This window comes from Pezoporus occidentalis, unplaced genomic scaffold (assembly GCF_034315485.1).
Source record: "Pezoporus occidentalis ecotype Australia unplaced genomic scaffold, CSIRO_AGI_Poc_V1 ctg14, whole genome shotgun sequence".
Classification (NCBI taxonomy): domain Eukaryota; kingdom Metazoa; phylum Chordata; class Aves; order Psittaciformes; family Psittacidae; genus Pezoporus; species Pezoporus occidentalis.
The window spans coordinates 5775361-5792447 of NW_026913209.1; the positions used below are offsets into that span (position 1 = coordinate 5775361).

General features: G+C 42.5%; 1 protein-coding gene across 1 annotated transcript in view; it reads left to right on the forward strand.

The window, feature by feature from the left end:
• Positions 1-16314, forward strand: part of CPED1 (cadherin like and PC-esterase domain containing 1) — a 160011-nt gene extending 143697 nt beyond the window's left edge. The window contains exons 20-24 of the mRNA XM_062609662.1: positions 6031-6251; positions 6512-6613; positions 6816-6903; positions 9252-9398; positions 15194-16314. Of these exons, the coding sequence (XP_062465646.1) occupies positions 6031-6251; positions 6512-6613; positions 6816-6903; positions 9252-9398; positions 15194-15421 (786 nt within the window). The 3' untranslated portion in view covers positions 15422-16314. The remainder of the gene's footprint in view (positions 1-6030; positions 6252-6511; positions 6614-6815; positions 6904-9251; positions 9399-15193) is intronic.
• The last annotated feature ends 773 nt before the right edge of the window (positions 16315-17087 follow it).

Here is a 17087-nt window from a genome sequence, read left to right on the forward strand (position 1 = left end):
GTCGGCGGATCTGAGGGCAAAGCAACAGTCGCTACTCAAACTTTGGCTGCAATGAACAGCACAGCTGTCCCAGTGGCAAGTACAGCAGCTGCTCAAACTTCAACTGCAACAGACAGCGCGGTTACCCCAGCTCCAAGCACAGTAGCTACACCACCCCCAGTAACAAGTACAGTTGCTACTCAAACCACAGTGATAATCACTGCAGCCAAACCAGAGGACCAATTCGTACCAATATCAGTTGCCCCTGTACGCAAGCGAACAAGCAAAAAGGAGGCAAAAAGGGTGAAGCGAGATGAAGAACCAATGAATTCACCACCCGGTCCAGAATCTGATCAGGAGTCATCATCACATGACGAAGAAGAAGAAGAAGAGGTAACTTCTCGACCTCGGACCTCAACCGAGCTGCGGAATATGCGAAAAGATTTTACCCGTCAACCAGGGGAGCACATCATCACCTGGTTACTCCGATGCTGGGACAATGGGGCTGATGGTCACGAACTAGAAGGTACAGAAGCCAAGCAGCTGGGATCACTTGCTAGAGAAGGGGGAATTGATAAAGCAATTGCAAGAGAGAAAAAGTCCCTCAGCCTTTGGAGGAGGCTCTTGGCAGCTGTGAAAGAAAGGTTTCCGTACAAGGACGATGTTACGAGTCGTTCGGCCAAGTGGAATACTATAGACAAAGGCATCCAGTCTCTGAGGGAATCGGCCATCGTAGAGATGATCTATCACATCAAGCCGAATAACGGGGATACACCTATAGATCCAGATGAAGTTGAATGTACACGACCCATGTGGCGAAAACTTACACGGAATGCACCGTCATCATATGCCCATTCATTGGCAACAGTGACCTGGAATGACATAGTACCACTAACAGTGGATGAAATGGTTCATAAACTCCGAGAGTTCGAAGACAGTCTCACCCCTTCTATCATCTCAGCTGTGAAAAAACTGTCCCAGGACATCGAACAATTGAAGGACAATCTATCTGATTTATCCGGCTCCTCATGTGTACCAACACACGTCTCAGCTATTAACAAAAGGCGTCCTATTGTTCAAGAGAGGAGATACAGGAGGTATACGCCACGGGGTACCCTATGGTTTTACCTGCTGGATCACGGAGAAGACATGACAAAGTGGGATGGAAAACCTACTTCAGCTTTGGAGGAACGGGTGAGTGAACTGAAGAGGGGAGCAAGGGCCAAGACTGATCGTCCCATGAGAGCTACGGCTTCAGTCTCTGGTGATCAGTTTCCCAGATGGAGTGGAAGAGCTGATTTTACTCCAGCTCCTGTGATAACGAAGAATAATCCCTTTCAACACGACTTAGGTGTCCAATGCTGTGACGACTGTTAGAGGGGCCCTGCCTCCAGCCAGGTGGAGGTAGGGGACAATCGGATTTACTGGACTGTGTGGATCAGATGGCCTGGCACATCAGTCCCGCAGAAGTATAAGGCTCTAGTAGATACCGGTGCACAGTGTACCCTGATGCCATCAAGCTGTCAAGGGGTGGAACCCATCTATATTTCTGGAGTAACAGGAGGATCCCAAGAGTTGACTGTGCTGGAGGCTGAAATCAGCCTGACTGGGAGGGAATGGCAAAAGCACCCTATTGTGACTGGTCCAGAGGCTCCATGCATTCTCGGCATAGACTACCTCAAGAGAGGGTACTTCAAAGACCCAAAAGGGTACCGGTGGGCTTTTGGTATTGCTGCTTTGGAGACTGAGGAAATTGAGCAGCTGTCCACCTTGCCTGGTCTCTCAGAAGATCCCTCTGCTGTGGGGTTGCTGAAAGTTGAAGAACAACAAGTGCCAATTGCGACCACAACAGTGCACCGGCGGCAATATCGCACCAACCGAGACTCCCTGATTCCCATCCATCAGCTGATCCGTAGACTGGAGAGTCAGGGGGTGATCAGCAGGACCCGCTCACCCTTCAATAGCCCCATATGGCCAGTGCGAAAGTCTAATGGAGAATGGAGACTAACAGTAGACTATCGTGGCCTGAATGAAGTCACACCACCATTGAGTGCTGCCGTACCGGACATGCTAGAACTTCAGTATGAACTAGAGTCAAAGGCAGCAAAGTGGTATGCCACGATTGATATTGCCAATGCATTTTTCTCAATCCCTTTGGCAGCAGAGTGCAGGCCACAGTTTGCTTTTACTTGGAGGGGTGTCCAGTTCACTTGGAACCGACTGCCCCAGGGGTGGAAACACAGCCCTACCATTTGCCATGGACTGATCCAGAATGCGCTGGAACAGGGGCAAGCTCCAGAACACCTGCAATACATTGATGACATTATTGTGTGGGGCGATACAGCGGAAGAAGTCTTTGAGAAAGGGAGGAAAATAATCCAAATCCTGCTGAAAGCCGGTTTTGCCATAAAACGGAGTAAGGTCAAGGGACCTGCGCAGGAGATTCAATTTTTGGGAATAAAATGGCAAGATGGACGTAGACAGATCCCCACAGATGTGATCAACAAGATAACAGCAATGTCTCCACCAACTAATAAGAAAGAAACGCAAGCTTTCTTGGGTGCAGTGGGGTTCTGGAGAATGCACATCCCAAATTACAGTTCGATTGTAAGCCCCCTCTATCATGTGACCCGGAAGAAGAATGATTTTAAATGGGGCCCTGAGCAGCAACAAGCCTTTGAGCAAATTAAACGCGAGATAGTTCATGCAGTAGCCCTTGGACCAGTCCGGACCGGACCAGATGTAAAAAATGTATTGTACACTGCAGCTGGGGAGAACGGTCCTACCTGGAGCCTCTGGCAGAAAGCTCCAGGGGAGACTCGAGGTCGACCCCTCGGCTTTTGGAGTCGGGGATATAAAGGATCTGAGGCCAGCTATACCCCAACTGAGAAAGAGATACTGGCAGCCTATGAAGGGGTTCGAGCTGCTTCGGAAGTGATTGGCACTGAAGCACAGCTCCTTCTGGCACCCCGGCTGCCCGTGCTGGGCTGGATGTTCAAAGGCAGGGTCTCCTCTACACATCATGCAACCGATGCTACATGGAGTAAATGGGCTGCACTAATTACACAACGAACTCGAATAGGAAATCCCAGTCGTCCAGGCATTCTAGAAGTCATCATGGACTGGCCAGAGGGCAAAGATTTCGGAATGTCACCAGAGGAGGAGGTGATGCGCGCTGAAGAGGCCCCACCATATAATAAACTGTCAGAAAGTGAAAAGCAGTATGCCTTGTTTACTGATGGCTCTTGCCGTATTGTGGGAAAGCATCGGAGATGGAAGGCAGCTGTATGGAGTCCTGGACGACAAGTTGCAGAAACTGCTGAAGGAGAGGGTGAATCGAGTCAGTTTGCCGAGGTGAAAGCCATCCAGCTGGCCCTGGACATTGCTGAACGAGAAAAGTGGCCAGTACTTTATCTCTATACTGACTCATGGATGGTGGCAAATGCCCTGTGGGGGTGGTTGAAGCAGTGGAAGCAGAGCAACTGGCAACGCAGAGGTAAACCCATCTGGGCTGCTGCACTGTGGAAAGATATTGCTGCCAGGGTGCAGAACCTGGTGGTGAAGGTACGTCATGTAGATGCCCATGTACCCAAGAGTCGGGCCACTGAGGAACACCAGAACAACCAACAAGTGGATAAAGCGGCTAAGATTGAAGTGGCTCAGATGGACTTAGATTGGCAACGTAAAGGTGAATTATTTTAAGCCTGGTGGGCCCATGGCACTTCAGGCCATCAGAGCAGAGATGCAACACAGAGATGGACTCATGATCGAGGAGTGGACTTAGCAATGGACACTATTGCCCAGGTTATTCACGAGTGTGAACACTGCACACAGTCTCTCCTGCTCTGGAAGACTGTTACAAGAGATGGAGCCTGACATCATGGACCAGATGGATTCAGCAGCTTTATAGCTACTGGTCCATGCACTTAGATAAGAGTGATGGTATATTGAAAATGTGGGATCTGAGCATGACGTGAATGGTATGGAATAAGGGGTGGATAATGTCCTGGGTTCAGCAGTAGCACTCATTTTTCCCCTTCTTGGTAGCTGGTGCAGTGCAGTGTTTTGACTTTCAGCTTGGGAACAGAGCTGATAGTGATGTTTAGGTTTGGCCAAGGACTTTGTGAGCCTCATGCTCTGCCAGGGAGGAGGGGAGGCCAGGAGGAAGCAGAGACAGGACACCTGACCCAAACTGACCAAAGAGGTATTCCATACCACAGCACGTCATGCCCAGGAGGTAACTGGGAGTGAGCCGGAAGGGCTGGGAGACTGCAGGGTTGGAGGAGGTATCGGTCGGAGCTTGGTCGGGCTGGGGGGGGGCGAGTTATCGGTCGGCTGGTGGTGAGATGATGTATTCTCTTCCCTTGTTATTTCCTTTATCATTATTATCATTGGTGGTAGCAGTAGTGATTTGTGTTATACCTTAGTTACTAAACTGTTCTTATCTCAACCCGTGGGAGTTGCATTCTTTTCGATTCTCCTCTCCGTCCCTCCGAGAGCAGGGGGAGGGCAAGAAAAGGGGGGGAAGTGAGCGAACGAATTACCTGACTGGGTTTAAACCACGACACATGCCATTCTTGACCCTGCCACCAGATTGGAGTATGTTCATCTGAAACTGCTTCTGTTCTGTGGGAACCATCATTGATATACTGTAGTGGCTTATTTTTAATCAGAATAGGTTTATACTGGGAACTGGAATCAGTTCCTAAAACTGACATTCCTGAAGGTAATAGATAAATAGAGAGGTATTAGATAAGAGGAGTCCAAGATGCTTTCACCACATAAAATCTCTAAGAGAAGCTTTGGAAATGTACTCTTAAACACGTAATCTTGTGCAGTCTGAATTTTATTTGCATAACTAAATATTCAAGGTGGAAGTGGTAAAGCATCAAGTCCCAAATCAAATTAAGATACCAAACAATAAAACCCATCTTACAAGGTGCCAACTACTCTGAGTGCCAGAAGTAGGAGAAGTTGCATACTGCTGTGCAGAAAACAGGGCTGTTACTGTGTTATGGCTCTATGGGGTTTCTGACTCCCAGTTTTATATTTATGCTCCTCTGTGTGGATTTCTGGTTGAGGTGATAGTGGTAATAGCTGATTACACACACAGTTTCATTGGCAAACCACAGTGAACCTGGCTTCTCTTCCCCTTTGGATTCTTGACATTGCTTAAATATTCTCTTCAGCAGGAGGAAATGCTAGTTCTAGCCACTAAATATAGGAAAATTACATTAAAAAATCCCATACGCTAAGTTCTGCGGTCTCCACATACAGAGATGTTTGATTTCTCAGGGGAGTCTACAGAATGAGTAGGAGCAAGCCCCAATCTGACTTGTTCATTCACTTGCAGGTTCAGAGCTGCCCAGTGAAAACTGCTATACTTGAAGTACTTCTGTCTTTTTGACAGCACTTCTAACTCCCTTCAGGCCACAATGCTTCCTGGTGGTCACATCATACATGCCAGGACTCTGTTCATGTCTTCCACCAAAATAACCCTCTTCCTCCACCCCCTCTGAAATTGCAGAAAGGCCATCTCTCTACAAAAAAAGTCAACAGCTCTGTGTGTGTGTGTGTGTGTTTGTGTGTGTGTACGTGTTACTTTGGTGTAAATTCTGGTGAATCACATTTATGGAATACATTTTAATGAAGACATGCTGTGTAGGAACAAACCACATAAAAAAACTGGATGAAAGAAAGCAGGAAGCTGCAAGCAACCACAAGAGGCTCTATACTAGCAGCTGAAAGTAAACTTAAGCAATAGAAGTTATCAAGTATGAAAAATGCAGGGCTGTGCAGCTATAGCCATCCATAACCTGTACTTTTCACCTTTTGAAATGTAATTTTTTGTTAATCAGATCACACAGTTTTTGCTAAAGGGGAACTTTAATATTGAGATGTCACGGCTGAAGAGCTGGCAGCTCACAGTGATATTTCTTGAACCTTATGAGAAGGGTTTAAAAGACCTTCAGATTATCTGTGTTCTTTTCTTAGCTTTTGGGTTTTGGAGTGTATAACTTCTAAGTAAGTCCTATCCTTTTCCATCCAAAGATTCTCTTTATAGGTGACTCAACTAACAGAGGGATGATGTACTATCTTATAGAAAGAGTGAATAAGACTCTTCAGGAATGGCAAAAGACTCATGATGTTAAATGTTATCATAATATCAACAAGGGGAAAACATTCATCAGTTACTCCTACTACCCCCAGTTTTGGATAAGCTCAAACCAGAGACCAACTTTTGAAAAAGCCCTACAACAACTGCTGCAGAGGTACCGTACAAACTCTATTGCCAGCTTGCTTGTATTCTCATTCTAGTCACAAATGTGTTTAACAGATTTTACAATTAAAGTCAGTAAACAATTAAACATAACGTGTGCAGGCTGTATTGTGTGGTTGAAAAATAGTAGAAAATGACATCAGGCCTCTGATCCGGATGCCAGATACAGTTCATTGAAATGCAATGCAATGCAGTTAAAATGTTTGCCATCTGTTTTAAGGCAACGTGTTGTTTTTCCTTTCTGGGTTTCAGATCACGTCCCCTGGAGAACACAGACCAGACTGTATTAGTTGTAGGTGGTGTTCAGTGGCTTAATTCCAATCATCTGCAAATTATCCAAAAGGTGTTGAGCAGGTAATGCTATGTACTTGGTATTATTCCAAGTCTTGATATAATAAATTACAAAAACCAACTTAACAAACCACTTCATTTGTTTTCTCATGTGTGTGCACTTAAATGACTTTGAAAAACTCAGTGAAAAAGACACTAAAATGCAGTGTATTTTGATGTTTCTGTTAAGTAAAATCTGTGAACTTCTTTTTAATTTGCCAAACAGGGAAAATCTGTCAAATATCCTGGTAATTATCAAATCCATAGGGATGGGCTTTCACCTACCAGTGGATGGAATACATTCTCTATCACAGGTAAGCTACAGTACATTTAGAGTGCATTTTAGTGGAAGACTTGTCATTTCAGCAATAATTTTACTGTCTGGTCAAAATATGTTACAACCTCTGCTGAGCAAGCTTTAAATGGATCAAAGAAAGATTAATGTTTGTATTTTCTCATACTGCTTGCTAATATGGATTCAAACCAATTTGCCGTTATTTCACGGATTCCACCGCTGTTTGAACAGCCATGCTCAGTCAGCCATCCCAAGAACCAGAAGAAGCTCCAATATTATAAGATGCTGAAGATGAGGAATTGAGCCGGGGATAGGCAGATTTCTCCTCATACCACATTGAGAATAGGCCCTCCTCAGGCTTCCTTCGTTGTTACTACTGGATCAGATTCACTGGTCTGGCTGCATTGCACAGCTATCCATAAATCCATTTTAACCAGCCTGTGAAACCAGAACATTACAGAGCAGTTGGAATGTAGTGGTGAATCTAGTCTGTTATTTGTATGTCAATGGGGTGTTACAGTCAGTTTAAATCATATCCAAGACTCTCAGAGTAACAGATGGGCCCATTTCAATGCGCTGTGTAACTCATTCAATTCAATATTTTTATTTACAATTTGAAGGGTGGCTCTCCACTGAACCGTCCATAGAAAATATGTGGATGACACAGGGATGGGAAGAGCTGGAGGGCAAAAAGAAGTAAATGGTGCTTACTAGAGCTGTGCGTAATGTTCCAGCTATTCACAGGTGTTGAAAAGAGAAAATTATTTGCTTTCGTAGTTTAAGTACAGCACTCCTATCGCACTGGGGACTGGTGCCCACATCTTTTTTGCAACCGTAACACACTGTTGTAGGACCTACTGCTACTCTCACCCTTCCTTTTGCTATGGAGACTGCCCTGTCATATTTTCCCCATTCTTTCTGTCTAAGTTAGTATTATCTGCCTTGTCTCTACTGAATGTCTTATTGCTTCCAACCATTTCCTTAATTTATCTGGGTGATCAAATTAGGATGCATTAGGGAAATTGTTGGCATCAACATGAAGAAATGTCGTGGCTTCTCCCATGGCTTTCAGCAGAGTTCACTCCTAGGAAGAAGCAGCAGAACTTTGATCAAAGGAAGGTGAGGTAACGATAGAAGGAGTATTATGGTTTCGCAGGTTTACCTTTTTCTGTTTCTTATCCAGTAAATTTATGAAACTCCAGAAATCAACTACATTGACCAGCGTAACTTATGTTCTCTTCCCTTTCAATACTGGAATCACATGCCAAATTATCCATGTGGTTTTGGTGCTCTGGACTTCTGGATTATGCCAGCTACTCTCAAAGCTCTTCTGCCTGCAATGTCAAATCCACCACTTTGCCAAATTTATGGCTAACATTTTTGTATTCCTGGCCTTCCTGCATCATCTTTAGAAATAACAATCTGTTCTTCGGTGTAACCATTTCTAAGATGCCCATGGCCCTATACTCATTTTTAAGAAACAGTCTCAATGAGTTTGATTTGATTAATTTTAATTTACAGGAACAATTTCACCATTCACTACAGACAACTTTATAATAGGATTTTTTTTTTTATTTTTTTACACCTCACATTAGCTAAGTACATATTAAAACCAGTTATGCAATAATTATGAACAGCATTAAAATCTTCATATGAAAGAAGCTTCACAACTGCTGAAAAGTAATTATAATTCCTGCAAAAATCTACAACAGCCTTGGAGTAATAGCTGTTTTCAAGAGTGAATATATAGTAATTCATGTCTGGAGTATAACATAAAAAGGACATGGAGCTGTTGGAGAAAGTCTAGAGGAGGCCATGAGGATGATCAGGGGACTGGAGCACCTCCTGTATGAAGACAGGCTTTGAAAATTGAGTCTGTTCAGCTGGGAGAAGAGAAGGCTGTGTGGAGACCACATAGCAGCCTTCCAGTATCTGAAGGGGGCCTACAAGGATGCTGGAGAGGGACTCTTCATCGCTGTAGTGACAAGACAAGGGGTAATTGGTCTAAACTTATACAGGGCAGATTTTGGTTAGATATAAGAAAGAAGTTCTTTACTGTGAGAGTGGTGAGGCATTGGAACAGGCTGCCCAAGGACATTGCAAGCGCTCCATCCCTGGCAATGTTCAAGGCCAGGTTAGACAGAGCCTTGAGTGACCTGGTCTAATGTGAGGTGTCCCTGCCCATGGCAGGGGGGGTTGGAACTTGATGACCTTAAGGTCCTTTCCAACCCTAACTGTTCTATGATCCTATGATTCTATACTTGCTTTACTGAAAATGCAGTCTTGCTATTCACTTCCATGGCAGAATAAAGTTACTTTTAAACAGTCCTTCTGACAAGACACTACAATATTTTGTCTGGAATGCAGGCACAAATACAAAACCTGTGGAATGAAAACTTGGTTATTCTGGATACAGCAAAAAATTTTGGCTATGAAGTTGTTGACACCTTCGTCATCACCATGGGACGTTACAAAGAATTCCTGCAAGGGAAGTGCGGCTGCCATTTCCATGAGGTAATAGTTTACACCTATATCATTCCCAGATATTTAAGAGAGATTTTAACTGCCAGGTGCTTAGAAACAAAACTGTACACAATGAGGTTTGAATCTGTAAATCAAAGTTAGGCCTGAATTTAAACCTCAGGGATAGCAGTTTGTACAGCAGCACTTGTCCCTTGCTGCTCAGAGTTCAACGACACCCAGGGACAGGCTGAACTGCTGTAGTGGTGATTCCTTGAAATAAAATCAGGCATGCTCTTGTGCAAAGGATGTTGCATGGTTTCCAGGTTGTTGTATTATTTGCTGTGTGTTTTGTATTGATACTGCTTGTGTACGGACCCAGTTTATCTTTTTGCCACACCTCTGTCACACACTTCTTCACTGAGCAGCTCAGCAGACTCCCATCAAACCATAGGTACATCTAAAATGGAGTTTAAAATTGAAAGACCAGTCTTACTGCTGTAGATCTGTTTTCATATGTCTGAGAAAGATTTATCTGGGATAGTTATAGTGGTTGAGTATACAAATAGAAGTGTAAATGTCACTTGTTGTTGCTCAGACCCATAGTTCTCCTTTCTTCTTTGTCTGAAATCTACAGAAATTCTGTCTTCTGTTTTATAATTACTCAGCTGGTGAAACAAAGACATCAAAAATATATGAGTAGGGCAATTGAGAATATATTATTTTGTTCATTTGAAATTCTGGCAAGGAATGCTCACAATATATTACAAATGACAGGAGTCCATGGATTAAATCAAAAATGAATAAGCCAACACATTATTATACCTAGGCACAAAATCAGCCAAGAGGCTGCCAAACCAGTGAAAGCAAAGAGTTTGAAAAACCAAGATATTTAAAGTTTTACTGGTTTCCTTTAAGATGTATTTTGAGTGTGTGTTATGTCTTTTTATAGTGAATGCTCTTCCCCATCAGCAAAAGAAGGATCTGTTTCAGTTTGGAATTTCTTGTACCTTATGTATATATAGCAAATGAAGAAGTGCACCTCTGGCTTACTGTAGGTGACCCTGAATTAAAACAGGGTATAAATGTTGAGTAGCAAGTGATCAGATACCCTCTACCATTAGGCTGATAGTAATTTTTCCATATGATAGTTGAACTACCATAAGAACTGCCACCGACACCACCAGATTTTCCTACAGCTTCCAACCAAGCTCTTCCTCATATCCATGACACCAGTTTGTTGGTGTAAATGGCCAGTTCCCAGTTTCCTGGTATGAGCAGGAAATCCACCTGCTCATCTGCTGAGAATCCAAACACATCATTGATTCCCCAGAAAAGATCCATGAATCTTACATTACGTCCTTTGGAAACCTGAAAAAGCTTTGAGGAATAAAGGAGGCTCATATCTTTCCAGGTACTTAACTCCTGATTCACAGTAAAAATATTTCTTCAGTGAAAACTGGAATCATGCACTCAGACATTGTCAGTAGTCCCCTGCCTCAATTCATTGCTGGATATAAGGACAGAGAAGCCTTCTGCTAACTCTTTAGTTAAAGTCATGTTTCACAGAGTGGGAGATTGCCTGTGAAGCTACAAGGATCTTCATTTTTATTAATCGAATATGGGTTGTCTTTTTTACAAAAGACTAGGAAACTACCACAATTTATTCTGTTAAAACCTGTCTAGGGCAATAAAACTTGAACTGTTGTATCTTTCAGGAAGATTGCATTTCCTCTGAGTGATCAAACTAGGCATGGCAGGTGCAAGTTCTTTCATAGAATGAAATATAGAATGAGAAGAAATTGTTACCAAAAAGCTTGAAAGGAAAAAAGGATACAACAAAGGATGCCTCTTTGACATCAAGTTTTAATGAATTTATGGTGTTCCACAGTCAGCTGGGGGCTTTGAGCCTGTAAGAAGCTACTACTTAGAAGAAATCTCAGGATTTTGGTTAATGACTAAAAATGACACAAGCAAGTTGATGTGTCATTTAGAAGACAGAACTCCATAAGTTATGTCTTATGGAGAAAATTAGAGCTATCAAAATTGCATAAATATTAAAAAGACTATCACCAACACAAGTGAAAGGCTAGCATTTTTCCAGCATGAATTTAGAATTTGTTTTCCATCAAAACAAATTAATTCAAGTAAGAGATACCACCAAATGTTTTCTTAATCTCTCAAGAGAAGGATAAAATCCTTTTGCTTATTTTGCCAAGTCATGCCTATTTTTGTGTAAGCCTCACTCTTGGCCAAGCCTGTTCCCAGGACCTGGACTTGGGCAGGGTTAGCACAGAAGCTCCATAGAGCTTCACAGATACAAAGGTGGGCCATGAGACCAAGACTGAAGTGGAAGCACCAATTTTTGCTGTGAAGAAAGGTCAGGACAACTATGATATATTTTCCATAAAAAGCCAAAAAAAGCAAAAATATAAAAAAAAGGTTTCCTTCATCAGGCACCCACAGTATACACTGGAAAACAAAATATACTGTGGCTAATTAAACTTAGGAGTATTTTAAACAAAACAAACTGAAATTCAGTGGTGATGATAGTAAAATTCAAGCATAGGCTCCAGTGTGTCCTTGTGGTGTCTGCTGGCCAAGGACTAGCATAACAATCCTGGCTATTTTCTCTCAGCCGCAGCAGTCACCTTTACATAAAGCAGAATAAAAAAAGTTAATAACTATAAGGCTTCGCTTTTTCTCCTTAAGTATCACAGAGAGATAATATCAGAAGCAAAATACCAGGCAACAATGTATTTCCAAAAGAGAGTGCGGGGACAGTGAGCTGCCATTGGTTGGGACTGGGCTCCAGTGTGAGGCTCACTGGGACTAAGCACAGCTGTGGGAGCATTATCAGACCCATCTGACCTTATGTGCTGTGTGTCAGCCTCACAGCTGGTTTCCACCTCAGGCTCCTCAGCAGCTCACATGTTTTCAGCCTATTGCCGTGGCCTCTGTCCTGCTTTGGGACCAAACACAGCAGGCGTGGTTAACCAATCCTTTAATCTACACTGCTCAGTACATGAGAGAGGCACGAACACAGCTCAGTTCAAATGGAGCTGGAAAAGAGGAGCAAGTCACCGAGCAGATATTTATGCAATGGTTAAATAGTCCTGTGGAGTAAATGCCTCCTTCCGTTTTACTCAGACAGCTATGTTGACCCTTTTTTGCCTAGAACCCAGATGTTGATGTCTTCATGGGTCATTGCTGGTGCTCCCCATTTCCACAGAGCTTTCAAGTGAAACAGGGAGCTTCAAAGTAAAATATTTCAGTTGCTTTGTATGGAACTGGGTGGAAAACAGCAGGGCGTGATCAGTCATCAGCATTTTTCATGCACTCCTCCATCATTTAGTATGAGCTCATGTGCAGATTTGTCCTTGCTTCCCTGCCAGAGGAATCTCAACCGAGAGTATGTGTTTCTGGGGAGGATCAGGGGAGAATTTGGCTCCCAGAGCTGTTAATGAGGCTTGAGAGGTCATTGTGCCTGAAAGAAGCATAGATGTGCTTGAGAGAATCCATCAGCCACCAAAAAACCAGAATTGATCCTTGAGGAAAGCAGAAAGAAAGTCCTTGAATGCTTTTGATACCTCATTAGTTTTAACAGTTTTGTCATCAGTTTATTTCTGCATCCTGGCAAGTGGAGTTTCATCAGGTGCTAAAGCAGTTTGCACTAGGAAAATGGAATTTTGCCTTCGAGGACAGAGCCAAGAACACTGTAAAACCAGCACTTTTCATGTTTTAGGAAACCAGATGAAATAGATTAACTCTACTGCTTTGTACTTTCACTTTCTTTCTCTTAAAAAAGTTATTCCTAAGCTCGCAGAATGCAGCACCCCTCTTTAAATGCCATCTGAGCTAAAGCACAGCCATGTGGGAATGGAGGGCTGGCCATCCTGTGCAGTCAGAAAACAGGAATTGAAATGCATTCAGCTGTTCTCATTTAATTCTCACTAGCTGGCCAAACAGAAAACTACTTCTGCCGACTGTCCTGAGAAATTGAGTTCCCACCAACCCACTTCAGAGGGCCTTGGGTCACCCTGATAGCATAGAAATACACAGCTCTTTAGACCCTACGATCTTCACTCAGATTACCAAGGGATTATATCAATCTAGGACAAAAGATCTTTCATATGTCTGTCACTTTCTGCCCAAACATCCTTCTCGGTCTATGCACACATGCAAACCTGACTTTTTAATTACCTCATTCTTCACAAATGCTTATGGAGAAGTACATTGGCCAGCAATTGTAAAGACCTTTATGGAACCTATATTTCGATTCAAATTTATTTCCTAATTTAATGGCAATGAATTCATGGTCACAGTATAAAAACTAGCAACCTTGAGATTTTGGTATCTCAATCACTGCCTGGCTGCTGGATGAATATTAGATTACATTCCTGGGAGATTATGCCTAACAGGAATGCAGTTTGGGTGATTGGTTCAAGGTGGCATCGTTCTGAAGTAGTTGTAAAATCTAAGGCACTAATTTAGAAAAATGAACCTGCAGTAATTGCATGAAAACAAATAACAGCGCTTGGCTTACCTGTGTCAAATTGATCAGAGGATATATTAATTTTCTATGTGGATAATTTTTGGTCTTTTTTAGTTCAGCCAGCTCCCTCATAGCCTTTTTGCCCAGTCATTCAAGCCTTTGAACATGTTAATCCTTCACATTTAATTTTGTTCGAATTGTTTCATTAATTATGAGCTTCATTACATATGAACATTGGTTTCGATTGTTCAGTAACCCTAAATATACATGATCTTTTTAAAAAGTTAATATGCTTCTGCATAAAAATGTGCATTAATAAATAAAATCTGCTTTTTCAAATGTCTGCTGTGATTGATCAAGTCAGAAAATTGATGGGCATAAGAGCTACCAAGTCAACATGCTATTTTGAAAATAGCTTAACCACTTGGCCCCTTTTCTGCTTTCTCTGCATTTGCCAATGCCAGGGTCAGGGTCCTTTGTCCTGCATCTGTGCTAGGTCCTGAAGTTTTGTCTCTCTTGATGTTGCTTCATTATTCATCAATGACTGTGTTTTCACTGAGATGAGACCTTCAGCATTTCACAGGAGATCACCCCCCAGTCATTAGCCTACTGACAACCCTACCTTTCACTTTCTCTCTCATTAGTCCCACAGCTGTTTGTTTATACCATACAGATTGAACATGATAAACCCCAAAATATATGCATATTTGGGAGACAAGGAGGAGCATTCTTCTGTAGTAAGTCACTGAACCACATTGTGGTTATGTGAGGGTGATTCCCTGGGGAAAAGGATGTTAAACCGCACTGTAACTCCCTTCTTGGAGAAACATGACACGAGTGTTTTCATCTTAACATGGAGCTGGGCTGGGTTTGCAGCAAGATCTGAGAGTGACACATTCTCACAGGAATCACAGCTGAAACACAGCATGTGTTCCTCAGGTGCTTGGGATCAGAGCAGGATTTAAACCTTCCTCAAGTCGGGTGTCTTAAGTTTATTTTTTTCCCATGGTAAATACACGGACAAGTTATCTCTGAATTTTGTTGTTCAGATAAATTTTCCCTAATGAAGAGAACGGTCTAGTATATAAAGGCATTACGGAATCAACCAATTGAGTATAATGGGCCTATACATTTAGATTTCAAGGCTCAAGTGAATAAAATTTTGCACTTTAGTTAGTATGTAACATAAAAAGCTGGCCCACTAAAATACTGTTTGTGAGCAAATTGCAACGCAAGGTAAGAGTGTCAGGATCTGCTTTGTGGAGAACTGTCTGAGCATTTCTGTGCACACAGCTGTGTATCTATCCTTCTAGGTGCAGGCAGAAAGCACTCACATATGTCACTTCTTTTGCAGGTGGTGAAATCCAATCCCTCTGAAGAAAGTCCACACATAACAATGACGTTATCAAGGCACTACACACTGGGGAAATATTTCGGCAGTCAAAGCAAGCCATCACAACTGCAGGACTATGCAACAAATTCACAGTCCCCATATCATGTCCGAGGTCCAATAAATCAAGTTTATTCTGAAATCCTTCTCAGCAGGCTCTGTGCGAGTAGGAGGGAGATTGTCAGCACATAGCCTCTGCTGAATATAGTACTGGGACTCGAGATGTGCCACTACATAAGTGATAGTAGTGAAAGACCATGGTGAATTTCTGACATGCTTCTTTGATTGGCTGTACAGACACCAACAGTTTGGGACACATGGCATTTTCCCTAAAACTTTATGAAATCAAGGTATGCCTGGCAACTCTGTGGTGTCAAAATGGAAGATGGAGGTTTGCAAAGGAGAGAAGAGGGGAAGTTACTTGAACTGTTGCCAAAGGCTAGAACAGCTGCAACTCAAGCAACTGTGTATTAATGACAGTAAAGAGAAAGAAATATATACACTTGAACTATTTGGAAAGGACTGCTTTAGCTTTTCAGCACTATCTAGTTTTCTATTTATAGAGACACTGTAATATTTGAATGTATTTGGAAACTGGCTACATTCCATTTTAAAGAGTTTTATTTTATGTGGATGAGTTCCCCTTCGATGTCAAAACTTTTCTGTTTAGACACTTGGTTTATACAATTTGAAAATGCCTATTAGCCTTTTACTGAGGATGACAAGTTTTGAACTCCAGTGTTTTTAGTGAAAACACACCCCTTCTTTGTATCTTAGGTGGAATAGATGTCTACTCTATTTTTTGCATGTTCTAAAGCTAATCTAGAGATAGATTACTTAGACTCGAGACTGATTACAATTGTCTTGATATAACATGTAAATATAGTGAATATGTTAACATAACCCTTACTTATGGTGTCACTTTAGGAGAGTGGCCATATGCAGGAATACTGCTTAGATATGTGCTTCAGTGTCTACCTTGGCTAGTAAGCCAAGCAAGTATTCTCCCAGCATGGAAGTGCCATTTCTTTAATGATTTATTATAAAACACTGCCAATGTGTGAAGCCAGAACAACAAACGGAAGCACACATAAGAAGTTCAGGATATGGTTTTTAATCTGTCATGAGGAATGCATGATATGATGGGAGCATGATGTACTGCCTTGTGTCTCATGCATAGCAGGGACAAGACCTTTTCTGAATGCCAGTTTCATGCTGTAGCCCAGCTACATCACTCATGTTTGCAGACCTACTCTGGGTGAAACCCCAAGGAAAGGTTTTACCACTGCAGGGGGGAGCTGTCTGCTGATCTGCCACAACATTGGCAGCACAGTCATTCACAGTTGTGTTGCCCTGATGGGAAACCAAGTATGATCGAGGCTTAGCAGCTGGGTGATGAGTTAATGGCACCCATAAGACTGTTCTGCCTTCAAATTATCCAGTTAATATCCAGTATCTTTATGAATCCAGTCATGGAGCAGGGAATCAAGACACCTCTTTCTCCCATCATACACTAGAGAGGGGAGTCAGAACCAGGTAAGTACAAGTCTAATGAAGGATCCACCAAGCTCTGAGGCATGCTTCCTCCTTTACAATTTTACATATACTCCTCCACTAGCTTCTGCTGTCTTTGGGAAAGGAAGCTGCAAGCAATGTCAGTGAACAAACAAATAAGCACAGAACTAATCACCATTTTACAGGCCTTAGTAGCCCACAGTGTATAGTCCTGCTCCTATATAGAAGTAGGGCTAGAAATTCATGACACCATATTTGGGATTTGCCAAAGATCCTTACACTCACCACAGTCTGTATCCCTAGCTATAGTTTTGTACATTCTTGCTTCAGATAATATATGTGA